Raw genomic sequence first — 27,846 nt, forward strand, 5'->3', positions numbered from 1 at the left:
ACGTGGGTGCAGGTACGGAGGGCGTTCGTCGACCATGTGCGCGAGATACCTCGCAAGAGGAGCCGGACGCGAACTCGCACACAGGTCGAAGCGGACGAACAAACAGAGAAGGATCAGCGAAAATCACAACGATGCTCATAGCCCAAGTCTAGCGCGCCGTGCTCTTGCTCTTGGACTAGAAGCTCTCACGACGCGGCTTTCTTGCGGCGCTCTTCGGCCCTGGCTTGGCGCGCGGCTCGCACGAGCGGCGCAAGCGTAGAGAGCTGATCTGCAGTTTGGATGAAGGGATGCTACATCTGAGTTAGCCGTTGCTCTCATGTTTGATGAAGTACACCGCCTACCTTAAGCAGATCGTGCGCGCTTGCCCGCTTCTCCGGGTCGACCTTCAGCGCGAAATACAGGAAGTCCTTGAACACGGGAGAAAGGTTGTGTTCCTCCTTGATAGCAGGCGTGCCATTGGTGGCGATGAGCCACAGTGCCCGTAGCGGTGATTCGTTGAGGTAAGGCGGTTCGCCCTCGATCATCTCAATCGCCATGATGCCTAAGCTCCAGATGTCCACCTTGCGGCCATACTCTTTGCGCGTCACAACTTCCGGTGCCATCCAATACGGCGTGCCAACCATCGTTGTACGCTTGGTGTGAGACTCATTTATCTGGGCGCAGAAGCCGAAATCCGCTTCATGTGTGTCAGCAAAGAGGTCGGTTGCCGAGAACTCCTTGTCATGTACTTACTAAGCTTGATGTTCCCTTCTAGAGACAGGAGAATGTTGTCCGACTTGATATCTCGGTGTATGACGCCCTTTGAGTGCAAGTGCTGCAGGCCATGCAGGGTCTGTGCGGTAATTAGTATCGGAACAGCAAACTTTTTTCTAGCGAACGTACCTCTTTGCAGACTGCTGCGATCTGCTGCTCGCTCATGATGTTGAAGGTGACCACGTCTGTCAAGCTACCTCCCTCCATGTACTCCATGACCACCCACAGATCTCCCCGGACAAGAAAGCTATCCATAAAGTTCACGATGTTCTTGTGCTTGGCCTCCTTCATGACGAGGATCTCATTGATAATCAGATCCTTCTTTGGCTGCTGGTCCAGGTTCATCTGCTTGATCGCGACGCATCGGTTCGTGCCCACCTCGTAAGCCGTAAACACGCCGCCGGATGCACCCTGTCCGATCTTGTTCAGATTGCGGTACCTCTTCGTCGGGTCCGCATTGGTGCAGATCTGGTTCAGCCTGGCGACAATGTCAGGGCCTTGGCTTTGACGGGGCCGCTGCCGAGGCCGCGGTGCTGGTCCTACGCGCGCTTGCTGGGACGGGAGGGGGATGTTTTGGGGATCTGAGATCTGAGCGAACTGCTGCTGGGGCGTCGGGGGAATGAAGTCGGGCTGCTTCTGGCTTTGACTTCGTACTAGCTGCTGCTGCTGTTGCTGAAGCTGCTGTTGCTGCTGTTGCTGCTTGGCAAGAGCTTGTTGCGCTGCCATCATTGCCTGTTCTTGCTGCTGCTGGTACTGCTGCAGCTGTTGTTGCTGGGACGGACCGAACGCTCCTCCATCATACTGCATAGGAGAGCCTGTAGTGTTTGACCTGCTCCTAGATAGAGGCGGCAACTTCGGGCTTTCTGTCATAGTGGGCGGGGCGTATGCGATCGGAGGAAGATCATCTTCAGGACGGGACTGGACTGGTGGTGGTATGATTGGGTTTGGAGCCGCAGGTGCAGGGCGAGTTGGAACCATGCTGGTCGATGGTGCGCCAGGTGGTCTTGGCGCTGGTCTCACAGGATTCATGTCGCTCGTTTGAGAAACACTCGGCGATAGCATTCCGAAAGAGTTTCGACCCGGAATTGGGGGTGGAGCACGCGGGTTCTCGAAGCTGTCTTCACCGTTTCTGGGAAACCGTGGGCTTGCCGGGGGGCTCATCATCTGCATGCCAGCGACGCTCGGATTCAGGCTACCTTGGTAGACATATCCACTTGGCTGAGTGTGTCCAAGCTTGTCCCAGATCGGATCGTCGCTCTTTCCCTCCATCGTCTCCTTGTAGTAGGTGACAACGTCGACCAGCGTCTGGGGGTTCTGCTTTTGCTCTTGCTCGGTGATGCCATTTTGCTGCAACATTCGCTGCCACTCCTTAGGCAGTCCCTGGGAAGCGTTAGCCTGCGACATCTGTAGGCTGGGCTTTCATCAAGACTGTCGCTGGGGATTGGACGATAACGTACAGTGTACTCGCCGGTCTCGTTATCAATGCTAACATGGGTGACATGCATCGGATTTGTTGGCGTCGATATCGTTGGCCTTCGCGGCGTGCCGAGCACGCTGTTCACGAAGCTCGAAAACCCACTCTTCTTCTTGAGCACCTCTGGGCGCACCGGTTTGCCGACGCTCGCCTCGTCCGAGTACCGCTGCTTCGGACTGTTGGTGCCGCTATCTGAGCGGGGCGGCGAGATTGTGTCCATCTTCCGACCCAAGACCGCGAAGCTAGCGGACTGGCGCAGCGACGGTTTGGCAGGACGAGCGTCGGTGGTGTACGAATGCTGGGGCGGCGAAGGTCGGTGCGGGCGTGGAGAGGGTTGCAGTCGTGCGGAGGGTGCGGTCTGGTAGGCAGCGGTCGAGTCGAGAGGATGTCCAGCAAGATGGCTCGGGGCTGTCTCGGGCAACGAGTGTTGCGACGAGCTGGCACCTGAGAGCGCGACGTGGTGGTGTTCGTGGAGTTCGTGGTGTGAGTGAGATGGATCCGCGCGCGAGATCTGGGTTGGTAGATTGGTTGTCAGCGCTGCGCGATTGGACCCGCTGAGCCCTCCACACACCCCCCCACCCACCGCCCAATGGCCGGCCTTGCACAGGGCACTTCTGACAGCTGTAGGTACCGTGGACGTGACTCTCGCCGGAAATCTCTCGCTGGGGGACGTCCGAGCATGCACTTACCTCGCCGTACAAGCCTTGGTCGCCGTTGGAGTAGTATCTGTCGAGCGAAGATGCCGAAGAGGAGAAAGCAGCGGGGCTGGGCGAGGTGAAGCGGGCCTGGCCAGGGGCGCTGCTGTGGTGGTAGTGAGGGTAAGTGGGCGCCGAAGGGTTTCTTTTCAGAGCTCGCGATACCACATCTGCTTTGTAGGCAGTGGGCGGGTGGTGGTGCCCTCGGTGTTGTTTGGAGGAGCCGCGCTCCATGTTGCCAGCACTCGACTTGCTTTGACGACCTCGCACAGCACCTATGCAGCGTATCGTGAATGTGAGCAATCGCCCGACCTCAATGTGGATTCGTGCAATCGTTCAGTTACAGACGGATGCACAGAGACGGACACTCTAAGATCTGCACGCTTGTCCTCACGACGCTGCACCGACCTCGCACAGCGCTCCCCGTGCTAGCCCAAGAAGCCTGCCTTGTCGGCATGCCTCGATTCAGTCAAAGCCAGCCCGGCATCCTGACCAAAGGTCCTCAAGTCAGCGCCGAGGCCTCACCCTCATCCCAAGACCCGGGCATGCTCATCTGGCTAACAGCCGCCATGTACACAAGCGCCCTCCGTTCACGCAAGCAAGGCGAGGCCGTTGGCAAAAGGCCGTTTCAGGCGTCGATCCGCTAATTTCTGGAGGGCGGTTCGCAGCGCAAGGGCATCCATGAGCTTCCATCGAAACGGCCCGCTTGGACTGCAGGTCAATTTCCCAGCGCCACACTGACGGCAGTGGTCGCTACTTCCGAGTTGATGGACTCGGAATCAGCACAGTTCGGCTGTTGACCTGGCGCCGAATGACGACTGCAGCGCTGGCGAAGCAAAGATACTCGCTGGCTTCGAGCTCGCGAGACAGCGCGAAGATCACGATAAGTAGCTTATGGAGCAGTCCGGGGAGAGCTACAGCACGGAACGGAATGCCGGAGTGGTGCGATGGCTTGGGTCTACACGATCGGATTATCAGAGTTGCAATTCGCCTGGAAAGAAGGTCTGTATTCAGGTAATGCAGCGGTCTCCCTTATAGGTCAGGTAGGCTATCCCTGGTATTCAAGATATCCAGCGTTCGGGGCTAGCTCCGACGCCCTCTGGAAGATATTCTTCGCAACCATAAAGGAGGGACCGTCTCCTCACATGTCACCGGGAAGATCACATCGTGCCATCGGTAAGCACCTCATGCGGATATGGCACGACGTAGGTAATGTACGGTTGTGAGCTAGCTAATCGGAAAGTCGTGGTGTTTTTCACTTCGGGGTGATGGCAACCCCGCGAAAAGTGGTAGAGTTGCAGTCACAAGCTGTCGGATGGCTTGAGATGTCGGGCTCTAGGTGAACCACACATCCTTCTAGACTTCATATATATAATCTACTATGCTCGATATGCTGGAGAGCTTGTGATTCTCCATTACGAAGAACTAGTAGGTGCCTTTACGGCTTTGTTTTGGAACCCATTTCTGATGTGTATTCATAAAACTTTGTCTGGGTGGTGCATGCAACAAGGGTCCTCAGGGGCCGACCAACGCAGGATCAGGGCGGAGACGGCCCGCTGTCCCACGGCAGGGTTTATCCATGAATGGTTGTGCCTAGGGTTGCGCGGTTGCGATGCAAGGTTGGCTGAGTTCGAGTACCGAAAACGTGTGGACTGCTCAGTAGTAAAACAGTCGCAAGGTCGAGGTAAACCTTTGCAACTTGATTACCGGCTTGAGTTCTAGTCCGTGGACCTTTTTGTGGGTGCCGCCATCAACGTCTGGACATCCACGATGTACTATACAACCCCTATACCGTTCATCAACACAGAGCAGAGCCGCTGGCCCCGCATGGCCTTCAACCACCTAAGTGCGAGCCTCCGCCCACGTGCCAAACGGAACGCTCGAACGAGAAGCCTAAGCCGTGCATGTGCGCAAAACGTGAAGTAAGCCGTTCCCCATAAGCCATCTCTAACAAACAGTCATGCGCCTAATGTCCACGTACTGGTACAGAGCGTGTATCTCACCAGAGCAATGAAAACGCCGTGAGAATGCACGATAACGTGAAAGCGGAAGTGAAAATCGACAGACCCGGCGCCAGCGAGCAGGCAAAAATGCTTCAAAAAACGGTCAACAGACAGGATGAACGGTGCTAGGTAGTGTTGTGAGAAGACAACCTCGGCGGAGTTTCTTCTCCCGACTCCTCGTTAGAGGGTGTCCGTTGGTTCTCATCGGGCGGGGCAATGGATCCTTCCTCCTGCTGCTCGCGAAGGCGCCTCTGTTCCTCCGGAATGCGGCCTTCGCCGCCATTGCCCACGAAAGGATCATCCGATGCAGCTGCGGCCTTCGCCTCATTAGACGGGCCACTAAATGGAATCTTCTCAGAGGGCTCGGTTTTCGCCATAGACGTGTTGGGTTGCGCCTTGTTGAACCAGCCTCCCCTCTCCCAGTTGCCCGGCTGGTAAAGGTTCTCTCCTCGTGTTTTGGCGTCTACAATACCGTTGAGCAGCTCGCTGAGTCTTTCAAAGCGAATTGGCTTCATGATCCAGCCATCGAAGCCATAATCAATGTAATTCTGTCTCTCTTTCTCCACCAGGGAGGCGGAGACAGCAATGATCGGTACTCGACCGTTCAGAGTAGCGCGAGTGGAGAGCATGTGGGTAGGGTGAGACTTCTCGAAGGACCGGATCATCTTGGTGGAGGTCATGCCATCCACAATCGGCATCTGAGTTTCATGTCAGCCATGCTATACAGGTCCAGCACAGGATCTTACTAACCTGCATGTCCATCAAGATGACATCGAAGTGACCAGAATGGTCGCAATAAACCGCCGAGCACTCTTCTCCGTTGACGCTTAGCGTGGTGGTGTGGCCCAGTTTCTCTAACCGCTTTGTTATGATTCGACTGTTTGCAAAAGTCAGCAAATATTATGCTAAGGCTCCGTGGTATGGCAGACGCACGCATTGATTACGTCATCTTCAGCGATCAGGATACGCATATGATCTGCTGATGGTGGTTCATCCTCGTGTGGACGTGATGAAGTCCCCTTGCTGTGATTCTCCACTTCACCTAGTATCCGAGAAGAGCGGGCTGAATCCTCGATCGATGTTGTATCCTCGCCCGGCATGTGAATAGCCTTGACTGGCGCCGAACCATGAGGAAGATCGTCCTGTCCTGGAGTAATATGCTCGACCGAACGCATATGCTCTGGCGGAGGCATTTCAATGCTTCTGGTTCGAGTCCTTTGGGGTGAGGCCGGCTGACTGGTGTAATGGCTGCGCCTACTTTCCAGCCGCGGTCGACCAGATCGTCCACTTGTGCTTCTTTCGCCAGCGTTCGGCCTGCTTTCGAAGTTCTGAGGCTCTCGGATGGCATTGATGAGCCTATCCACGTCACTCTTTACACTGTTGGTACTGGAAGCCGCGCTCCTCCTGCTGTTCACGCTGTCCGCGCTGTTCTTCCGGACGAGCTGGCTGCTGGAGCCTCTGCGCTGGTCGCTATCCCGAGCCACTAGTGTAATCTCGCCTTTCGACTCAGCGGCCGCAGGCTGAGGAGTTACGGTGCCGGAAGTGGAGCCCGTAAGGGATTTCTGCTGGTCATCTGGGAGCTCAAACGGCAGCTGGATTACGAATCGCGAGCCTTTGCCTTCTTCAGACTTAAGCCGCAGTTGGCCGTTGATGTTGCGTATTATTCGAGCAACCACTGCGAGGCCGAGACCTAGCGTCCTCTTCTCCTGTGTCCCCTCTATCAGCTTCTCTGGGCCGAGCGCAGGGCTCCCTGTCGTCTCGGTCTGGACCTGCTCAAAATCGCGAAAGAGTGCGTCCAGCTTTTCGGTAGGCATGCCAATGCCAGTATCCTGCACAGCCACTTCAATGTCGACATGATTGTCTCCGTCCCACGCGGCAATGTACATCTCCACTTTGACGCCTCCCTTAGATGTATTCTGGATTGCGTTCGCCGTGACGTTCGATATGGCTTGACGGATCTTTCGCTGATCGCCGACAACATTTTGTGGCACATCGGGACACGTCGTGACATCGTATTCGATCTTTTTCCGAGTTGCGTCGCCCCTGAACAGATCAGTAGCTTCTTTTAAAGTAGCTCTGAGGTCGAAGACTTCCCCCTTGACGAGGTCTGCGCCTTCTTCGGTCTTTGTGAGGTCTAACAAATCATTAATAACGTAGATGAGTGACTTTGACGCGGAATGTGATTTCGCTAGATTTTCTCGTGTTTCTTGATCCAGTGTGCCTTCAAGAGCAATTTCCAGGTAGTTGATGATAGCGTTGAGAGGCGTTCGTACTTCATGTGCAGAGTTCGCCAGAAGAAGCCTCGTCAACTGACTGTTCTGCAAAGCCAACTCCTTCTGCCGCCACACCTCGATGAACTTGCCGTACACTAGGCACAATACTGCTGCAGTTTCAATCTCCTCTGCAGTCCACTCCCGACATTTTCCGACCACAGTTTCGCTCCAAGCCTTGAAGCTCTTTCGGGGTTCTAGATAGCCTTCGGTGCCTTCTTTGATGAATTTTTCGTACGGGTTTCCAGCCCACTTCACTTCTTTGAGCTGGCCTTTCCTGAACATTACAATGAAATCGCTACCCCCGACGGAAAGAGGCACCAGAAGCAGACCGGCAATGAACGAGAAGCCTGGAGAATACCTGAGGTCGGGGAAATCTTGCGTGATATCTTGAGATGCCGTCACTGAGGTGATTCTGCGCATACGGAGGTATTCCAACATTGCCAGGGCCTCCTGTGAATGTTTCACATCTCCTAAAATTTTAGTCTCGTCTCGGATAGAGAGCATTCCAAAATCCGCATCGAACAGGTTCAAAAGGTCGTCTGACGAGGCAACGATATAACCGGAGGGGTTGTGTTCTGATGGTGCAGTATTGATCAATTTCCGCGCCTGTAACCGCGAAGCGTACGAGAGCCGCTCAATGTTCCTTGAGGCGGAATCACCGATAAGCCGGCACATTTTCCTGATTGGAAAGGAGACCCGCATCCCCCGGGGTCCGTACGAGTGGCAAGCGACCAAGCCCCAGAGCTCGCTGAACGCATTGATTGAAATGGACATAGACGATCGCACTGCCATGTTCGAGAGATACTTAAGATGAATGGGTGACATAGCGCGTAGATAGGAATAGGTCAGGTCCAGAGGGCGCTCTAGGTCTTCGTGTGTCCGACACACCAAGCGCGCAGTTTCTTGGTCTCGGTCGTATAGCAGCCGTACTCTGTTGATCTTGTAGAGTTCCCTAGCCTGTCTAGGAATATCGGATGCAGGGAAGTTCAGCCCTTTGTAAAGGTCGCGAGTTGCTCTTGGGTCCACAAGCTCGGTTACGACGCGCCCGTTCCAAGCCTGATCGAACTGATAAATCATCACGCGATGAAACCCTGTAAGCTCTTTCACAACGCCGACCAGGACCTTGAGAAATTTTTCAAGGTTTGGGGCCGCAGCGAGCTGCTCCTGTACCTGTGACATAATGTTGAAAACCCTGCAGTCCAGATGTGTCAGTGAAACAAACATGCGCCATTGCGAGTTTAAGACCTACTCCATGGCAGCGGCCTCCCCCTTCCTTCGCCTTGCGCTCCTCAAAACCCGCAGAGGCCTGCTACTGTTCTGGGTGCTTTCCGCATACTCTTCTGCCGTCGGCTGGTTATGCAATGTATTCTCGGGCAGTTCCGGCGCCAGCTCGGTGGGTGGAACAAGCGGAAATTCGGGGTCGTCCTCGAGCTCGAATTCGCAGATGATCAATCCGGGATTCGTATCGTTGATATGGATGGCGCACCACAACTTATTGTGCTTCCTCTGCGGCGTCTGGATCGACATAGTGAACACCTCGGGCCCATTAGTAGCGACATCCGCATCCTCATCCTTGATGAAATCGATGTGGTCTAGCAGATTCTCGCATTGTTCATCAGACAAAATATCGCAAAAGCTGTCGAGATGAAACAGTTGCTTCGGTGTGTATCCGATCAAGCGCTGAGCGTTCTCGCTGGCGATCCTAACTTTCAACTTGTTATCTTCGGTTTCTTGGAGTGCTATGAGAAGGCCGAAACTCTGGATTGCTCCAGGGATGTGGATTTCTTCGTCCTCACACCGCCGGAGGGTGTCGCCGTCTCTTCCAGTCACAACATAGTGACCGTCTTGGTTTATCACATGTTGGAACCTAGCTGTAACTAAGCCCCCACCGTCAATGCTGCTCCTAGTGCTCTCGATAGACGGGGGTCGGTCGTCTCCAGATGATGTTGGCCGTTCGCGTACCTGTCCGCTTCCTTCTGAACCTTTGCTCGATACATAGTCGCTGAAAAGCTGCGGCGGTACTCTGGGTGCAGATGATCCGCCGGGGTCGGCTCTGCGAGGTGCACCAGCTCTTCGATCGCTGTCGCCATCAGTCTGAGGTACCGCTGTGCTGCTTTGCCTTGACCTTGCTGCTTGCGAACCCTCCGATCCCATGCTCACAGATTTCCGCCGCGCATCACTAGCGCGAGCTGGAGTATGAAAATATGAATCCCTTTCCCGATCCAATCTTTGTGAAGGCGTAGGCGTGGGCTCGACCGAAACGACGCTACGAATGGGGAACACTCGGTCAGAGGCGTCCGGGCTCAGAGGGTCCATTGACTCGCCAGTATGTGGCATGACATTACTGGCTCCAGCCGGTTTCTGTGCCCGAGTCCTGGTCTGAGAAGAGAGGTCAGCCGCAGCCAGACTTCTGCAACGGTCTTTCGTTTGCTCTGCGGAAAAACATTGTAGGGTGTAGTGCCAAGAAGACACTGACCTTCGCGCCCTCGCCCAACTCCAGCGAAGGGTTCTGAGCCGCCTCCTTTCTATCCGGCTTAGAAACGGACGGCCCGCTTTTCCGAGACTCGTCCGCCATAGGGTGGGTGTGGGTGGGGAGCAGGAAGGAGAGTTGGCGACGGAGGTGGTGTTGCCCGCCAGGAGGAACTGAGCCAACGTCTTAGGTCATCACAGGTTCTGCTAATTGCCGTGAGCGGATGGTAGGGTTGCGATTGCGGAGCGAGGTCGCTTCTCTGGCTTCGAGAGGTAAGATGCGCTGCTTGTGGACGTCGACGCCACTCGAGATGCACAAGTAGATGCGGTTCGGTGAAGACGCAAGCTTTTCAGAATCCGTATATTGGCGACTCAGGCGATGGACTGATCGCTGTCACCAGCACACACACTCCTGCATCTGCAACCGAGGGTCGTCGGGCAACTGTTTGGTGGTGGGAGATGGTGGGTAGGCGGCGGAGGTCGATCAACCTTGGAAGATGCGTTACTGGCCCGCGATCACGTCTGCTAGCGCCGGAGACGGGGCGACATAGCAACATGCACAATGACTGACTGCTGGGGAGTTGAAGAGAGTAGGTAACATGGCTCTAGTGGCTAGGTGAACGTTTAGGATGAAACTCGCTTCTTCGAGGGATGTGGACGGTCTTCTGGAGCCAGCGTTTTGCGGGTTTTGCAAGGGAATAAGCAAGATGTACACCGCCGATCATACACGCTCAATTCCCTGGGCCGGAATGCCTTGGGCAGCACCTGAAACGTAGGGGACCTGGATACATATCCCGAGGCCGGTCAGAGGGATTGTCAAGCCACAAGACGGCCGATCCTCAGTCATTCGCTGACAGCCCGTGCCTGTCCGCTGCTGCTGCTGCTGCTGCTGCTGCTGCTAGTAAAGATGCGCAGGTCGATAACCGAGACGGCGTTCAAAGGTTTACCATCAGACTGTGGCGTTTTATGACATCCACAAAGCTTATTTATGCTCTGAAAAGTTGGCGTACGCCATCAGGTCCCGCACAGCCGCACAAGGGTAAACGTCTAGCCTTCAGCTGGTGGAGCAATGGGAGCTACTTCCGACTGCAATGGAATTTCTACCTCACGACGCTCCCGATGCATGACTCTTCGAAAGCCAGGGAGCGGCCAAACTGCAGAAGATCTTGGAGATCACCCAAGCCAATCGTGACTCCAGTGGCCGAGGGAATAGACACTAGTGTACAGCCTGACCAACATCCAACCTGAGGCACGAGTATTTATTTGATATAGAGCTGCGACTTGCAAACATGTGCGTCAAAAAACCGTGCTGGGTTTATGAGGTAGTAGTCAGCGAAAGATATCCAATAATGTGACGCTTTCGTGCTTTTGTCGCTCCCTGTCTTCTCAGCGAAACTGTGCAAAAAGTCCGGACAATAAGGGCAACATATACCATCAGACGCCTACTTGCTCAAGCTCCACATCTATTATACAATGCCGCCAGCTTCATGCCCTCTGTAGAACGCTGAAGCCCAGCTGAGGGTTGCGAATATGATGGCAGCCGTGCGGAGAAACGATACCTCACAGAAGGGCTTCTCAGAGCGCCATAACAACAGGCACTTATCAGCTTGACTGACATTAGCACTACAGGTATCACTTCCATCAGATTCTATGTCTGTCACATCCGCCTAAACACATTCCCACTAGCACTCCTCCTATCCTTTCTTTCATGCTTCTGCCCTCCTCCCCCGGCAAACTCGTTACCCCTGCTACGCCCAGCCTTCTCTACCCTCGCCGGCGCAAACGTGACTTCCTTCTCCCCGACCGCCGCGCCCCTGGAGCCCGCAGGGCCTCGCTTGCCATTGTCCTTCAGCGAGGCTGCCCGCGAGCCGAAGGACCTGTCGCGACGCTGTTGCGGTTTACTGCTTGTAGAAGATGAGACGAGCATCTGGGGCCGTTGGGAGCGGTGGCCGGACTTGCGGTAGTTGGAGGAGGAGAGGCGATTCTTGTCCGTTGACTGTGTTGGCTGCTGCGGCCGTTGCTGCGGCCTGCTCTCGTCATCATTGTCCGAAGAGTCGTCGGAGTCGGAGCTGCGGCGGCCATCGAGCTGCTCTTGCTCGACGGCTGTCAGGCCCTTGGGGAAGCTGGCGGAGGGGTTTGTGGAGGGGTTGATAGACTGGAACTCTCGCGAGGTCTCATCGACTTCGAAGTCCTCGTCCTGGAAGAGTCTCGCGAAACGGGAATCTGTTAGGGGATTCGCTTTCCTCGGCGCTTCTTCCTCCGCATCCTGTTCTTCCGCCGCCGCATCCACCGCCTTCACAGGCTGAGCTTCATCAACCATATTGTCATCCCCGCCCCTCTCCAGTATTCGCCTCGCCCTCCTCCTTTCACTCTTCTCCTCCCTCTCCGCCATCTTCTCCGCCAACCGCCTATTAACCTTAACAGCGACCTTCTTGCTCCCCCTAATCCTACTCTCCCTCTCCTTCTCAATCTTCTCCTGGATACTCTTCGCGCGCCTCTCCTGCCACAGCTCGGGGTTACTTATCAGCCTCGCCTCCTCATAGAGCCGCTGCTGCACGAAGAAGCCGTGCATATACGGCTTCAGCAACCCCGTCGTGCCGACTAGATGGTCCAGACTCAGCGCCCGCAGCTCCGGAAGGGTGAGGAACTTATAGTTGTCGTAGACCTCGCCTGCCTTGCGGGCACCGGCGCCGCTGATGCCTCCGGAGAAGGCAGCGGGGTCTTCGCCGTCCTCGGCCATCTCCTCGACAAGGTTGTCCAGGAACGCGCACCACCTGGGCGCCGGGCCCAGCTGCGGAATTAAGAACGAGTGTAACGCCTTCCCCTCGTTGGCGGTTAGTATCATCCCGCTGTCTGCGATCCACTCGACGTGGTTGATGTCGACTGCGGGCTCGACGGACGTCCAAGGCGCGCCGGTCAAGGGGTCCCAGAGCTTGATAATGCGCTTGTCTGCGGAGAGGATTTTGGGGTCCGAGGTTCGCTGCCGGGTTGTGGTGGTCGGGTTCAGGAACTTTAGAGTTTGGATCGGGAAGCCGTAGCCTTGGTCTTTTTTGAGGAGGGGGAGAGGGGAGCGGAGGTCGTAGAGGTGGATCAGGCCTGTGGAGGTGCCGGAGGCAAGAGTAAGACCTGAGCGGTCGAATTCGAGTGCGGTGATTTCGGTACGGGCGTCAAAAGCGGTCGCGGAGGGTGGCGGCGCGAGTACACCGGCTCGGCTGCGTGAGCGTGGGTCCCAGAACTCGACTGTCCCGAGCGACGTCCCGAACGCGAGCAGGTTGTGCGATTCCTCCGCTATGGCGGCTGTGTTCACGCTGCCGGTATCGATCCCGCCCTGCAGTGCACCGCCTCCCATAGAAGTGAAGTCGTCGCCGCCGACATCAATCTCGTAGCCTTTCATGAAGCGCCCGACTTCGAGGTTGAGGCGGAAGACTTCGCCGTTGCCGTCGCCGTCGACCCCGACGGCGGGCACCAGCGCTTCGGCGGAGCGCTTGTCATATTTCAGATCCCGCCCGTAGCGCGGTATTCGCGTCGAGTAGTGGCGGCCTTGCGGGGTGTGGAATTCGAGGAAGCGGTCGGACTGGAGGTGGAGGGATTTGGAGTAGTCGGAGGATAGGAGGAGGAAGGTCTGGTTTAGGGCGTCGGTGTGGCGCGCGAAGGATAGGGATAGGTGCGGTAGGTAGTGTGTGTGTATCTGAGGCTTGTAGGTTCCTGCATGTAGAGTCTTAGAAAGTGCTCTGGTATTGGTGGCTTAACGATGTGTAGCTGAGACTCACTCGCTGGAAGTCAACATACCGGTGCTCATGACCCAGTTGCCATCCTCACTGGCCCTCACGCAAGAGCTTGCCTCCTCGAATTCAAAGTCCTGTAGAAGCTCGACACGGTTGGCGAACTCGGGGTCCTGCTTCAGGCTTCGTTTTCGCTTGCGCGCAAGCCAGTCCGGTAGAGGGCGGGCGGTGGAAGAGCCAGAGATGGTGTAGACGGGTACGGCCGAGTGGTTTGATAGCTTCATTCTGGATTCGAGCGTGAGTGAGTGAGAGAGAGTGTGTGTGTGTAGTTGAAAGGTTGTCGCAGCCCGCCTCTCGACAACTATCGTGCGGCGGCCTTTTTTCCCAAGAAAACTGAAGCTTCAAGCGGGCCGAGGGCACATCATCCCGCCCGAACCGCAGGGAAAACACCCGAGAAACCGGCGGACCAGTCCCTGCGACCGGCGAGCGAGCCAGGCCAGCCAGCTCACCTCAGCCCATCCACCCCATCCACCCCATCCAAAGACGTCCTGCCCGTCCGCCCTCTCGCCCTTCTTGAAACCGCGCTCCGCCCACTACTGTGTATATATCGATCGCTGTTAAGCCACGGCACTACTCGTGTGCGGAGCCGACCTCCGTGCAAGTCCATATACCCTCCCCAGGTCCGCACTCGACGACACGCTCTTCCGTCCGGGTCAGCTATGCCCCGACGACATATCCACATCTTTGCGACCTCGAACTACAGCCTGCCTTTTCCCGAGAGGCAGCTGTATCTCCGTCTTCGTGCGGGTCGACGGTGACACCAAGCCCCGTGAATTTGCAGAATAGCCCCTTCCTATCAAGGTTGATGAAGGCGCATACAGCCATTTTGGGTGTGCATCAACAACGTCTCTTCCATTTGCACGTTCCATAACAGCTTTGACGGAAGGTGTGATGGACTTCTTGAAAGCCTGTCACACCAACATTCAGACTATTGTACGTTATGAAGCCATGCCTAGCCGCCCTGCGATTGCGCTGACGTATGGAAAGGATGGATTCGATACTATTGCTTACCACCTCTACCATACCAAGTGCGACACAACAGCCGATATCACCGACTCTGCCAGGTGCCAGAAAGTACTAGAACACGTTCAGAGGGTTGAGGCGTCGTTGAGGGAGCAGCGCTATCTGGTCGCTGCAGACTTGTCAACATGCGCGCTTTGGGGTTTTGGTCACGTAGACCGTCGAATCTCGCTGGGGAGCCTGGAGCAACAGATCAGTTCTCTACGGACGGACGACTGTTTCCATAACCGTGAGCCAACCTCAAGCATCTCATTTGCTCCCTACTGACCCACACTAGGAGCTACTCAGGGAGAAGTGAAGGCTACCGAGTTCAACAAACTCGGCTACAAAGATTGGGCTATAAACAATGCTGCCATGTTGAGCGCATTGCAAGGCGGTTCTCGGTCACACCAAACCGCAAATGTAAGAATAGTGCAGGCGAACAACAGCCCGAGCGCACAAAGTTACGGCTCTTCCCTTCAGCAGCAGCTGGAGAGTCTTACTTCCATTTACGAGTTCTTCACGGCGGCAGTCATCGGCACGGCGTCCTACTACCTGGCAAGATACAACCACGTAACACCCTTGAACGCTCGCACCTTCATTGCAATTCCGCCCCCGGATCCTGACCTAGATGAACATGCCTATCGACATTTTGAGCATCCCCGGTGGTTAACAGCATTGCATGTCCAGCTAACGACTGCGGGAACACTGGTCATTACATCCTCCACGGACATAGAGCACCCGGTCTACCGGCTTGCTGACACTCGCAAAGTCAACTCAACCTTCAAACCGGACAATAGGCTTGTTCGTATCGCACCTTCTGGAGCTCTGGTCACGCTGGTAGAGCCAGCACCGCCGAGCACGCTAGGTTACCATCCGGCTTCCAGTAAGCAGCCTCGAAAGCGGTCAAGAGCGCAACGGCCGGAAGACTGGTCGCATCACTGGAAGACTGCGGTTAACGCATGGCTAGAACGGAAAGGCATCTTCTTAGACGGCACTGAAGAGGATGAAGATTGGGTCAGGGTCCGGTTACCGAGTCACGTGCTCCCCTCGGATACGGACAATAGCCCTACACCGCAGCTCTCAAACCAACCCGTGCTCTGGCCAGCTTCGCTATGCTTTTACTACCATCAAGAAGACGCCCAGTCAAAATTCCTTGACTCAACAGGATCCGCACAAGAGAACGGACTTGAATGGTTCCAGACCTCTCATCAAACAGGCTTCCAAGATCCTCTATCGTTTGCTAAGCAATGGATTCTCGGCAAGGCGGAGAGAGAAAAGGCACTTGAAGACCGTGAGAAGGCGGAGGAGGCCGAAGAGGAGGCAGCAAGAGACCAAACCGAGCAGACACAGCTGGAGCCATCCTCTCCATTCCAGCCCCGTAGCACAGCGTTGGCCGATATCAAGACCGCAAGCGGGGTGTATCCTACGCCTCCTGATGGCATACCTTTCCACGGCCCGGTCGGTCCGGCTTCTGGCGAAGCCTCAACTCCGTTGCAGTTCAACAGAGCCCCGATCACTCCTGCACAGGATCACCTGGATACCGATCATGCGAAGGAATCTATACAGACTCAGGACCATGCGTTCGAGCGTCCAATGAGCTTGGATCTTCACAGCCCTTCTCACGACCACACAGATGATCTGTTCGGCGACATGGACGACGATACGTATGGAGCCAATGACGTTACTGATATGGACTTTGACTTCTTCGACGATTCTGCCGCTGACAAGGACGATGCTGCCGCTTTGGACGCTTTGGTTGAACAGGAGCTTGCTGTGGGTGGTGAATTGGAAAGCACGAATCATGCCCAAATCCAGGACTCCGCAACCGAGAATGCTGCGTCGTATGAACAGCTTACGAATGACATGCGTTCGCCGTCAGCGCCCGCGCCTGTCAGGACTGGTGTTCCTGCTCCTCCACAAGCCATCACCGCACAGGAAAAGCCCCTATTCATTTCTCGATCATCAGGCATGGTTCCAGGAGCGGCAACGGAATGCGACTCGAGCAGCAAGACCACGGTCATGACCATTACGACCGAGCCGACTCCGCCTCTCAGCCCGCTTGCTGTGAAGCGGAAGCTGTACCCATCTCCGAAGATGTTTGAACCTGGCGAAGCGAAGAACCTTGATGGTGTCACTCGAACTGCTCCGAGACACAGCGCATTTGATCCCCTTAAATTTAACAGGAAACTAAGCCTATCTGATGCGAAGTACGGTGCTGATGGCCGTTTCAGCTTCGCCTCTCCGAAGCAACCATCTGATGACCATGCCACACAGGTTGGACTGGAACAAGAAGGTGCCTCATTAGGACTCGACGATTCCCTTATCCGTCTGCCGGCGAAGCTCAAAACACCTTTATCATCTTCAATCATACCACGCATAGATTCAACCGCCCCGCCAAGCACAACACGCCGTACAAACACTATTCCTGATAACGATGTGTTAGATGATTCCGAAAATGATTTTACCGACGTCACTAGCGGAAGCTCCTCCGAGGACTCGTCCGATGAAGACGCTGAGAACTCGAGGGCCGCTCACATACATCCACATACATCTACCGGTAAGAGGAAACGCGAAGTCCGGCAAGGCAGCGAATCGTCCGCATGCTCCTCTCCCGCCAAGAGCGATAGTAGAACGGAAGGTGCCGACTCAGAACAGAACGCGCAAGCCATTAGAAACCCCGTCAGAATTTTGGGCTTCCTTGAACCCGATGCTGCAGACTGGTCGCTGGCAGGCTTCGTCGCGCCTGCTGTCGCTCCACCAAAGTCGCTTGCCCAGTCTTCGTCATTCATGGATGCGGTCTCACCTATGAATCTTTCAACGCCGATAACAGACATTCAGCAAGACCGCGTCCTGTTGGGTCCGGCTTTGACTGGCGAAGATTTGACCCACATCGCTCAGATTCTCGCGGACCAGGTCATTCTCTCAACACTTGATTTGTTGGAAGATGAGAAAGCGCGGTTCGCCGACCCAGCCGAAATTGTGCCTGAATGCCCTTCATTTAACCCAAGCGAGTCTGTTGTGGCTGGCATCAGGAGTGTCTTCAGAGAAGCAGAGTTGCGCGACTTTGGAGAATATGCGACACTCAAGGATGCTGTATCAGAGAGAACACAGCAAAGCAAGACTCAGCCGAAACCGGTACCGCGGAGGCACGCTTCCTCATCAAGCCAGCCCGGTGAGGACGATAACTATAAAGTTAAAAACATGATGCATTACATCAGGCCACCTCACATTCGAGTCTCTCGGGCGGAAGAGACGTGGGAGCTTTCCCCGCCGGCCATCGCATTCTGGGACGTCCTTGGGCTTGGACCTGTCTCCGGACAAAAGAACGTGGAAGCATATTGCGTCTACCCTCTCAGCGACGATCTTCATGAGCCGGCAGAGAACTTTCTGAGTACTATGAGCCTTGTCTACGAAAGCTGCAGGCTTGGCGCTCACATCCGCGCTAATGGGCCCGGCCAGTTGTCTGAAACAGTGAGCGCCGAGAACGGGTTGGTGGCGATTGAGCTGCAAGAAGAGGCGTCGTTCCAAAGTGTCATGCGCGCGGTCAATGAAGTCTTCGAGACGCTCGGTAAAGCTTGGTCTGCTCCAGATTATGATCGTGGCGAGGCAAAGATCGACGCGATTGTCATCTACCTTATCAACCCATTCAAGACCTCCCGCGCTTTCTGGAATCTCTGCAGCGCTTTCTGGACGCTGTTCAATGTGTATCGACAGGGGTGTCAAGCGCAGCCAGAGGTTGGACCCAAGCCTGACCTTGTCCTACAAGTCGTGCCGATCAAGTACATCGCCTCCTTTCAGGAGCTAATAGTGCTGGATCCGAACACGTATTTCAGGCTAGCCCGTGAAGTGTACGATCGCTGTCCACCTAGCGCACCGCCCGCCGACCGCTCGTCGCTGAGCATCTACGGCGCCGCCTCGATACAGCTGGAAGAGCCGGTGCCGAAGAGCATTCCCTTCAGACTCCAAGCGGATCCACCATCCGATCTGCTGCACGAGAATTCGTACATGCACGTCGGCTATGCGTGTAGCATCGATGACGACTGGATCACAGTCGCCTGGACGGACAACACCGGAAAGTACCAAGCGACGGTATCATACTGTTTGTGGGGCGGGCGAACCTTCGCAGATATCGCGCGCGAGATATGGGAGGCGACCATCGAAATCATGCAACAAAGACGGGTGACGTGGCGCCTCTGCATCGCCCGCGCCGGCATCATGAGTCGCGAGGAGCTAGACACTTGGATTGCAATCGTGCAGTCTCCGTGTCCGCTGTCCGTTGCTATTGCCATCCTCGCCGTCGACCCCACCCCGCCCCTTGAACTCACCATGGACTTCCCCCTCCCGCCTGTGCCAAAGGACACTCCCGCACCCGCCCCACTCTCCGCCTCTACACCCGCAACACCCAATCAACCAGCTCCCTCGCCCTCCACCGACCTCCCTCACGGCTTCGGTACCCCTGCCGCCACCGCGCCCACCAGCACAGCAACTCCCAGTGAAACCGCACAACCCGCGCCAGATTCAACCACAGACCCGGACGCCCGCCTCACAGACGCAACCGACGACACCTACGCCGTGATACTGGGCCACCGCCTCAATACGCTGCAGTCGCTAACCGACTACCGTCCCGCGCTCGCATCAGGCTTTTTGGTCAAGCGCGGGGTTGTGGGGAGTGAAGCGGGACGGAACCTGGCACATGATTCTGAAGAGCCGCCACGGTGGCCGAGGGGCCCGATCGCTGTGGGCGTTAATTTGTTGGTTGTTGGGGAGGTGGGGGGACGGAGGACGCAGGCTGGTGCTGCTGCTGCGACGGCTTCTCAGGACGGGAACGGGGGTGTGAGCACGGCGGAGGCAAGCCAGTGGGCGAGAAGCCCGGAGGCGGTGCTGAAGGACGCGTTGGGGATTTATAGGGGATTGGGACTTTTGGCGAGACTTAGGGGGATGAGGGGCACGAGGCATGGGGCTGTACCGTGGCATGTTGTTGCTGCTACGAGGGGGGTTAAGGGGTTGGAGGGGTGTTGGAGAGGGGTGGGTTGATGGAGGGGTTTTTTGGCAGGGTTCTGGGTGGGTTCCAAAAGGGATGGAAGGGTGTTCGGGAAAGGTTCGGGTGACTGGTTTGGGAGGCGTTTGGGAAGCGAGGTTGGGCTGATGCATCACAGGGCGTTTAAGCATGGCGGACTGGAGCCATACGTGGTGCTTTTTCAATTAGGCCAGTTTGAGCGTTAGGTTCACCAGATATCGATATTGGAAATCGGCCTCCTATGAGGTTTAAGAGTTGAAAGATATGCCAACACACCACCGGGTTATCTCCAACACTTTCGTCCTCATCTGACTATCGATATTCCAGCTCACCTCACCCTACTCCTGAATCCCCAAATGATCAACTTCCTTCATCCTCCTCTGCCCCGCCTCGGCCTTCCCGCTCCCCACAGCGCTGAAGTTCCCAGCCCCGACGCCGTTTGCGCGCGCGGCGTGCGCAGACTCTTCAGTCGAGGCCGAGGAGCCGTCGTCGTGGGTTTCGCTGGTCCTCTTTGACCGGCTGGAAAGCGCGCCGCTGAGGGCGCCGAGTATGTTCAGGTTGAGTCCGGCCTGGGTGAGAGGAGTGTTAGAGGGGGAGGTATGGGAGGTATGGGAGAGGATGGGGTTTTTAGGGGGTTTGAGAAAAGGAGAGGGGGTGAGGAGGAAAGGACAGGCGAGGAAAGCACTGGAGAAATGGATGGAACGGAAATGGAGAGGAGGGGAATTGCATCGCGAGGGTCGTTGATTCAGAGACTAGAATTTTCGGAAGGAGTTGAAATGACAGTGGAGAAAAACATTACAAATCTTGTCCGGAGTTGCGGTCCGAAGATTGATAGAAAGTCACTGTACCTGTGCCTGCGCGCTCGCATGCGATTCCTGCTCCTCGACCTGCCGGCCCGCCTGCGTGTCTTGCTTTGCGACTTGCTTGCCGGACATATTTCTCAAGGATATCAGTCAGAACAATTTCGACTCGTTTTCTAGAGATTAGCTCAATTAGAGGGTGGTACAGCTGAGATTTTCGATTGTAAGTCTGAGACGCTGATGTAGCTGTACGTTGAAAATCACGTGTAAGCGTAGGGCTGTAAAACCGGTTTTACGGACTGCGCTCCGGCGGTGACATCCCTCGATCCTGAGTTCAGCTTAATGATTCACCCGAGTGGGTTTTGTGCATTTACATAAGATATTCTCTCGAGCACGACAACACAGTAGAACGGGGGTTTTATGTAGGGCTGCTTGAAGAGTCGAACAGCTGCGTCTGTTGTCTCGTAATGACCTCGCGTCCTAACATTCTCGGAACTGGAGATGAACCGTACAACCATCTTTCTTGATCGGTTTACAAGTTGCTGTAGATTCCTAAATATTTTCGCGCATGACCGAAGGACTTCTCAAGCCGGCCACGCTATAAGACCATGTATCAATCGCAGCGGCATTCTCTCCGACTGTGATTACAGGGGCAGCTAGCGAAACTGTCACAAAGCAGGATGGGGAAGATTATCAAGCCGGGTACGCTTTCAAGCAAAGTGATAACCGCGACGGTCATCTCCAGTCAGCATTGTCAAACTGTCAGCTGCTAGGAACACGTTGTTTTACTAACTTGGTAAAAGTATACGGAAACACGTTGCACCAATGCAACAATAAAACGCCACATCCTTTGAAGACCGTGAGAAGGAGCTATACTAACATTCAAAGCCGGCAATTGTTGGCCGAGAACAGCTCTGTCCATGAAGAGCCATGTAGAGAAACCGTAGGGTGGAAAGCCAATCGTGCAACCCGGTCGCGGCGGAGTCAGTATCACGAACATCCTCATGGATCAACCCATTGCCCAACACTCTGACTGCAACACTGATCTCCTCCCACACAAAATGGGATGGTTCAACCTCTCAATTTCAAGCACTGGCCTTTCTCCAAGCACTCTTCCGCATGTGCGGATATCCTGTCCAGTGCAAGAGCCCCCAAAGCACAGCCAGCACTCACACCAGCAACGGGTGGACCCACGAAATAGGCAGCAAGACCAAAGATGATTGCGCAGCCTGTTCCGACATCACGAACATCCCTGTATATGTCTTCGATCTTCTTGGTGGCTTGGCGTGAGAGGACAATTTCGTCTGGCGCCCAGTCGTTGACAATCTTGCGGGCAAATAGACATTCGTCTTTGTTCGCTGACGGTGCTGGTGGGTCTGTATCGAGAAGTCTTAGTTATGGAACGTCATGAAGGCAGTGTTCTATGTCGTGCACGCCTTACTCGTTGAAACGACGTTCGTTCACCCTCGCTCGTCTATCGCCCGTTTATCGTCGTGATGCTTTAGACGACCGCTAGCCCATTATAAGATAGCAGACCTTAGTATTCTCGATCTTAGTACGGAGGTCTTAGATAAGCGCGAGGTGATTAGTGAATAGTGGCTAATGGGTTCCTACTATAGCACACCACCCAGCAGCTCCGGATTACCGCTCCACTAATACTCGCGATCTTAAGGTACTAACGAGCTATCACGATAATAGAATCTTACTATAAAGGGCTAGCTGACTGTAATAAGCGGTTAGTGCATCGTATAACCGTCTATATCGTTGAAACGGCGTGTCGAGCGACACGAGCGTTGGACCCTCGTTCGCCAGGCGATCCAGCGTTTTAGAACACTGCAGTTGCGTACTACAACAGACTAAGGAGAATGCAGAATACTCGAACGTCTGAGCACGGTGTCTGCTCAAAGATAATGTGCGTCTATCATGGGGAGCGAGAGTCGTCCGATTTACTCTTTCTAGCCCCACATCCCGAGATATGGGCCCAGGCGGGGCCGAGGCTACGGTGCAAATGGATGTAAACAGACTTACACTCTGCACTATATCACGGAAAGACACCGGTCTCTGTTGATTCCACGCCTCTCAAAAGATCAGCAGTCTTGTTCTCTCCAGATCGTTAAAAGTTTGCGCGCTTAGTCTTGTTCTTGTCTCTAGTTGTAATTGCTCGATCTTCTGTCCAGGGGCTAGCATATAGTCAGATCCCGTGCGAGTTAGCGGTTGGTTATACATAAGCTAAAGACGATGCCGGAATTTCCCATTTCGATAGACACGAGCAGCTCATTCCCGCTGGAAAATATTCCTTACGGAGTTTTCAGCACCAGGGAGGATGCCAAGAAGCGAGCAGGAACAGCCGTTGGGCAATATGTTGTTGACCTAGCTTATCTTGAGCGTCGAGGCGTCTTCGACGAAGTGTCTAATGCATTTGGTAACCTCTTTGCACAGGTACCTCACTCATAAACCAGTTGGGTTCCCCGCCAGTTAGCTGACAATACTCGAGGAAACCCTCAACAATTTCGCCGCTCTATCTCGCGATGTTAGGTCGAAGACTCGAGAAGCTATTACAACAGCGCTGTCATCTAAGGACTCTCCGCTCTTCACAGACCGCGATGTCAATGAGGGGGCATTTTACCGGCTGCGAGATGTAGAAATGCATCTTCCCATGCACATCAGCGAGTTCACCGACTTCAGCTGTTTTGAAGAGCATGTCCGAAACGTGAGTCCTTTCTTTCCATATCTCCCGTCAGTTTAAGCATATCAGTCTCATTAGCGATCGCGCTTATGAGTGCACCAAAACGGGAGCAGCTAGTTAACTCCCGTGCTGTAGTGCTGCCGAATGGCCAAGATGGATCTTCCCCCCAACTTCCACCACAGTCCGATGGCATACAACGGGAGAACATCTTCCATCATTCCCTCTGGTACCAATTTCGCCAGACCGCGGGGAGTCTTCAAGGATTCCTCCACCGGCTCAGTCAAATACGCGCCCACTCAAAAACTCGACTATGAAATGGAAATGGGTATTCTTACCGCGAAGCCCGTCCCGTTCGGCACCACGCTCACCGCCGACGAAGCTTCAGACCATATCTTTGGCTTTGTGCTCTTGAACGACTGGTCAGCGCGCGACATTCAGATGTATGAAAGCTTGCCGGTTGGCCCCTTCAACGGCAAGGCGTTTGCGACGAGCATCTCTCCATGGGTCATAGTCCCAGAGGCGTTGGCGCCGTCAGCTACAGAACCACTCGGTCAGCAAAATGATCAGGTTCCCACGCATATCCGCCATTCTAGTCTGTCCAAAACTATCTATGACGTATCTTTTAACGTGTCCCTTGCACGTAAGTAAAACCGAGCTCCGCTGCGATTCCGACTCAGCTGACACGTCTGCTTTCCCACCGCAGGCTCGGGAAAGGAGAGCGCAAAAGTCTCAACCTCGAATCTCAAACACTCGTTCTTCACCCCCGGTCAGATGATTGCCCATCGCGCATCTTCCGGATGCGGCATGCGGACCGGTGAACTCCTTGGCTCTGGAACTGTCTCGTCTCCCGTAAGTACGGGGTTCTCTCCATACTTCGACACTGTATTGCTGCACGTGTAAATCTCCTTAACAATCCAGTTCGGTTGCTCTTACGCCCCTTTCATGAATTCACTGACTAACCGCAACTTTCCTTTCCCGCTGTGCAGGAATCCCAGTGGCCGGACCCATCAACGGCCCGAAACGGATGTCTCTTCGAGTTGACCGTCGACGGCACCCGTGAAGTCCCCGATATCGGAGGCACCTGGCTGGAAGACGGCGATGAAGTGACGTTCGAGGGATGGGCTCAGGGTGCCAATGGAGCGCGCATTGGATTCGGGCAGCTTACAGGCAAGATTCTACCTTCCGCTGGCACGAAGAAAGAGTGATGGATCATGCAATGGCCGCGAATGAACATCGAGGAAGCGCTGGGGTAATTAGACTTGAATTCCGGTTAACAGTCATGTCGCTTCACATCTCAGAAGTAACGTTGAACAGGTTCCTGATTTGACGCTGTAAGATAAAAGAGGTTTGGATAACTGCAAGTCCATGGAGTGCGCTCTTACTTCACACCTGAGAACTCAACTCTGCATAGCTCGGATCGATATGAAATTGTAAACGCTCAAGCAGTAGCGGCGAGCAAGACGAGAAGCCACCCATGATTGTATGCAGCGAGAGGATTGAGTGAGCGGAAGAGGACTTCTTGCCGATATGAACGGAGGCAAAGGAAGAACCGCAAAGAGAGGACTAGATATCGCGGAGGCCAGCAGACTTGAAAGCGGAGCTTTCACTGCACCGAGTGAGAATGAAGCTTGAGTTTACCGTGCAGACTAGTGTAACTATCGAGACAGAAGGCACAATCGCATATACCCTAGAGTAGTTATCTGGTTCAATCACATTCCTGTACCTACACATACTCATCCCCCTTCATCCACCCCAACTGCTTGAACATATTCAACTTATCCCACTGCTTTGTAAAACTATGCACCTTCCCGTCCCTAATCTCGAATATCGCTGCCGCCTCCCAGCTCGCCTTGCGCCCCGTCGCCTCGATCCCATTATGCGGCTCACCGCAGTGGCTGCCCTCAGCCGAATACTTGAGCAGCACGTGCCCGTCCTTCGCGAAGACGATGTCGTAAGACTTGATGTGTAGGTCCGCGACGCTCGCCATGACCTTGGCGTGCGAGTCCGCGTAGTCGAGGGGTGTCTTGCAGTCGGGGAAGGTGGTCGGGGCGTAGAACCAGGCGTCTGAGGTGCACAGGTGCTCTACGGAGGAGCGGCCTTTGTTGTTCTTGGGCGAGTAGGATATACTCATGTATTCTTTCGCGACGGCGATGTTTTTCTGTGCTCAGCGAGTGGTTGGTTGGTATTTGTTTGTCGAGTGCGATGGGCGGGTGAGTACCTCTTCGTCCGCCGTTTGGGTGGTTGTGATCTTGCAGGGTATGTCGTTCGCCATGTTATTTGTGATGTTCCTAGGAAGTTACAAAGTGGCCTTGGTTCAATTACGGTACGTAGCAGAGTGTTGCAATATCACTTTCTTGTGAGTGTCTCTCTGAATCAAGTCCAGACAAAGCGGTGATGTCATGTTACATGTATTGGAAACCTCGAGTGCCCTTCAAAACTCTACGCGCATTTCATTATATATTATCTCGCGGAGGGAGAGTGATCGTGTCTGCAAGAGAAGAAGTCATGAAGAGTCAAGTGTAATTTTGTCAAAAGACAGAGCTGCTACACATCGAATCTTGCAAACAAAACGTAGAAATCCTTCTGATTCGTCGAAATACTTCTTCCTGCAGTCACCGACAACAGTATCATCGCCGACGCCATTCGTTCACTCAATGTATTAAGTTACATGAGAGAGGGTGTGCCTCTCTAGAAGCCCCGACTGGCCCCTGGTCATTCTGATCACACAACTTGGAAAGCACAACGTGCCAACGAAACCCAAGACGCTCGAGTTACTGAGTGCGAAAACTCATCCTGCTCAGAAACAGCACCAGCTTCAAAATCCTTCTTCTTCTTCTTCTCCTTCCACTGGGTGCAGTGGCGTTATATCCTGCAATGATCAACCTTGCTGAGTCCGATCCACACCCGCTATGTGCAGATGCGTCTAACGTATTTGGAGAACCTCGAAGAGATTTTACTCTACTCTGTGAGAGGGTGCTGGATGGAAAGACTTCCCGAGTCGTCCGTCAATATGGAGGTGCCGTTTACAAGCAGTGCTCTGACTGTGCTGAAGGGTGATCGAGATGAAGAACGCCATGAGGCGGTGCAATCCCTTTTGTGTATCGCAACATGGGTCGGATGCAAATTGGTGAATAGGAAAGTCGAAGGGCAAGCACGAAACTCAACGACCCCAACGATCCAACAATGATCTCTTGCTCTTCAGCGGTAGTAGCCCGATGATCGCCGCTCCTCCCTATCACGCCGCGGTGGCTCGCGGATCTCGACGTTATAGTTCTTGTACGCCCTGCGCTGTTCCACAATGTCGGCCTGGTACAGCGAGCCGCGTTTCGAGACATCGACGGTGGCTTTCCGTTCTCGGATCGGATAATCCACCGTAGCGGCCGTGCTGCTTGCTTTCTCCGGCTTCCTCGGTTGCTCCACCTTCACTCCCTTCCACGTGCGCTCAACCGGTCGAGGAGCAACGTAGTAGGTCCTGTCCATGCTGACAAAGGGGTCCTGTTGGCGTCGGTGACGTAAGCTCCGCTCCATGGCCCTGAGCAGTCCCTTCGTCTGGCTGTAGCCATGCGGGATCTCGACACGGACGAGCCGGCCTTCTTCCTTGTGCGTCGAGTAGGGGATGCCTTCTAGATTGTAGATGAAGGTCGCGACTTCCTGCGCGAGCCGGTGCCCGGTATCACACAGGCGCTGGCCGGATCGGTGAACGTAGTATGGTCGGGAACAGCTCTCGCAACCGCGGGCATGCATCTCAAAGTTGTAAAGCGCCCAGTGCTCCGAGTCCAAGACTGGCCGCGAGACGCCGTCCACTGGGTTGAAGCGGAAACCAACTACGCGATCGTCCTTCCGGGGTGTAGGCTTGGCGTTTTGGACGACGGTAGGCATTGCGCCGTGTTGACGATGAACGGAAGGCATAAGATTGATTGTTCGCGCGTTTTTAAGGATGGACTTGAGAAGCGGCGCCAACTTGACGACGGGTGTTGGCAGCTTTAAATCCGGTAACTGATGTTGGTGGTGGTGGTGGTGACAATGCTGGGGATGGCGGGTTGCCGAAACAGGGCAACGGAGCTTTGGCAAGAGGGTGTGGGAGGAATGTTTCAGACTCGAGTGCTAAATATGGATGACACTCTGAAGGGTTGTTGCAAGAGAATGGACAGATTGCGCGACAGCAGGGAAGGACGGAAAAGATATATTCTTACCTGTCTGACTCTACACAAAGTCCCATGGCGCGGATGCCTGGCATTGGCGTTGTACCGCGCCTCAAAGCACCAGGAAGACAGAGAGACCCCAGGCAGCTTACCAGCAACCGCATCCCTGCAACCGATCCGGCGCAGTCTAAGGTATGTGGGGGAGGGGTGTGCGGACACTGGGCATGACGAAAGCCGTCGCGAGCGAAACACGCCAGAAACCTGCCTGGAACAGCCTTAGGAGGTAGGCTGGCCCCGAGCCATTATTGGCTGGACGCTGGGGCAGTGGGGAAGCCGAGCAGCTCGAGCAGCTCGAGCAGGCGCGGATGACTGGCAGCCAGGCAGCGGCAAGGCCATGGCGGACAAGAACAGGACAAGAGCTCCCCGCCTATTTGCCGCGAGACGCGGACAGGAAGAAGGATTTCGAAGATGGAGCTTGCTGCGCCGGCCTTGGTCTCAGATCGTGTTGACTCCGCCCCCATCCGGCGTCGCGAGCGATATTGGGGTGTCGTGTTGAGGAGAGAGAGGAGGGGCAGTTTCGGTGAAGCAGTGCCTCCGGCGCGTCCGCTTCCAGCTTAGCCCTCGCCCGCAGTGGAAAGGCTGGCGCAAATCACCCCAGCAAGCGCGCTTTCGCTGCATCTATCGTCGCGGTGACACCGCTCCACCGTGACAGGCGCCATCGCTGTCGCAATAGAGTACCTAGGTAGACGG

At 54.9% G+C, this 27,846-nt stretch overlaps 8 protein-coding genes across 8 annotated transcripts; 2 read left to right on the forward strand and 6 right to left on the reverse strand.

Moving 5' to 3' along the window:
- Window positions 1-185: 185 nt before the first annotated feature.
- Window positions 186-3,156, reverse strand: W97_08445 (STE/STE20/PAKA protein kinase; the record flags this gene model as incomplete). Its single annotated transcript, XM_007786412.1, has 6 exons — window positions 186-290; window positions 342-676; window positions 733-832; window positions 883-2,133; window positions 2,211-2,738; window positions 2,917-3,156. 6 exons carry the CDS (start codon window positions 3,154-3,156, stop codon window positions 186-188), a joined length of 2,559 nt encoding a protein of 852 aa, XP_007784602.1.
- A 1,894-nt stretch (window positions 3,157-5,050) lies between these two features.
- Window positions 5,051-9,773, reverse strand: W97_08446 (uncharacterized protein; the record flags this gene model as incomplete). The annotated part of the gene is made up of 5 exons (XM_007786413.1): window positions 5,051-5,623; window positions 5,676-5,802; window positions 5,859-8,390; window positions 8,448-9,577; window positions 9,675-9,773. The coding sequence occupies 5 exons, from the start codon at window positions 9,771-9,773 to the stop codon at window positions 5,051-5,053; spliced, it is 4,461 nt and encodes a 1,486-aa protein (XP_007784603.1).
- A 1,551-nt stretch (window positions 9,774-11,324) lies between these two features.
- W97_08447 (uncharacterized protein) lies at window positions 11,325-13,673 on the reverse strand (the record flags this gene model as incomplete). The annotated part of the gene is made up of 2 exons (XM_007786414.1): window positions 11,325-13,372; window positions 13,457-13,673. 2 exons carry the CDS (start codon window positions 13,671-13,673, stop codon window positions 11,325-11,327), a joined length of 2,265 nt encoding a protein of 754 aa, XP_007784604.1.
- Window positions 13,674-14,397: 724 nt separating this feature from the next.
- Window positions 14,398-19,485, forward strand: W97_08448 (uncharacterized protein; the record flags this gene model as incomplete). The annotated part of the gene is made up of 2 exons (XM_007786415.1): window positions 14,398-14,698; window positions 14,747-19,485. The coding sequence occupies 2 exons, from the start codon at window positions 14,398-14,400 to the stop codon at window positions 19,483-19,485; spliced, it is 5,040 nt and encodes a 1,679-aa protein (XP_007784605.1).
- A 321-nt stretch (window positions 19,486-19,806) lies between these two features.
- On the reverse strand, window positions 19,807-20,403 carry W97_08449 (uncharacterized protein; the record flags this gene model as incomplete). Its single annotated transcript, XM_007786416.1, has 2 exons — window positions 19,807-20,037; window positions 20,317-20,403. The coding sequence occupies 2 exons, from the start codon at window positions 20,401-20,403 to the stop codon at window positions 19,807-19,809; spliced, it is 318 nt and encodes a 105-aa protein (XP_007784606.1).
- A 2,103-nt stretch (window positions 20,404-22,506) lies between these two features.
- Window positions 22,507-24,159, forward strand: W97_08450 (uncharacterized protein; the record flags this gene model as incomplete). Its single annotated transcript, XM_007786417.1, has 5 exons — window positions 22,507-22,707; window positions 22,763-23,008; window positions 23,108-23,594; window positions 23,658-23,803; window positions 23,941-24,159. The coding sequence occupies 5 exons, from the start codon at window positions 22,507-22,509 to the stop codon at window positions 24,157-24,159; spliced, it is 1,299 nt and encodes a 432-aa protein (XP_007784607.1).
- A 518-nt stretch (window positions 24,160-24,677) lies between these two features.
- On the reverse strand, window positions 24,678-25,226 carry W97_08451 (uncharacterized protein; the record flags this gene model as incomplete). Its single annotated transcript, XM_007786418.1, has 2 exons — window positions 24,678-25,112; window positions 25,173-25,226. 2 exons carry the CDS (start codon window positions 25,224-25,226, stop codon window positions 24,678-24,680), a joined length of 489 nt encoding a protein of 162 aa, XP_007784608.1.
- A 926-nt stretch (window positions 25,227-26,152) lies between these two features.
- On the reverse strand, window positions 26,153-26,833 carry W97_08452 (uncharacterized protein; the record flags this gene model as incomplete). Its single annotated transcript, XM_007786419.1, has 1 exon — window positions 26,153-26,833. The coding sequence occupies one exon, from the start codon at window positions 26,831-26,833 to the stop codon at window positions 26,153-26,155; it is 681 nt and encodes a 226-aa protein (XP_007784609.1).
- Window positions 26,834-27,846: the final 1,013 nt, after the last annotated feature.

Source organism: Coniosporium apollinis, assembly GCF_000281105.1.
Source record: "Coniosporium apollinis CBS 100218 chromosome Unknown supercont1.57, whole genome shotgun sequence".
Lineage (NCBI taxonomy): Eukaryota > Fungi > Ascomycota > Dothideomycetes > Coniosporium > Coniosporium apollinis.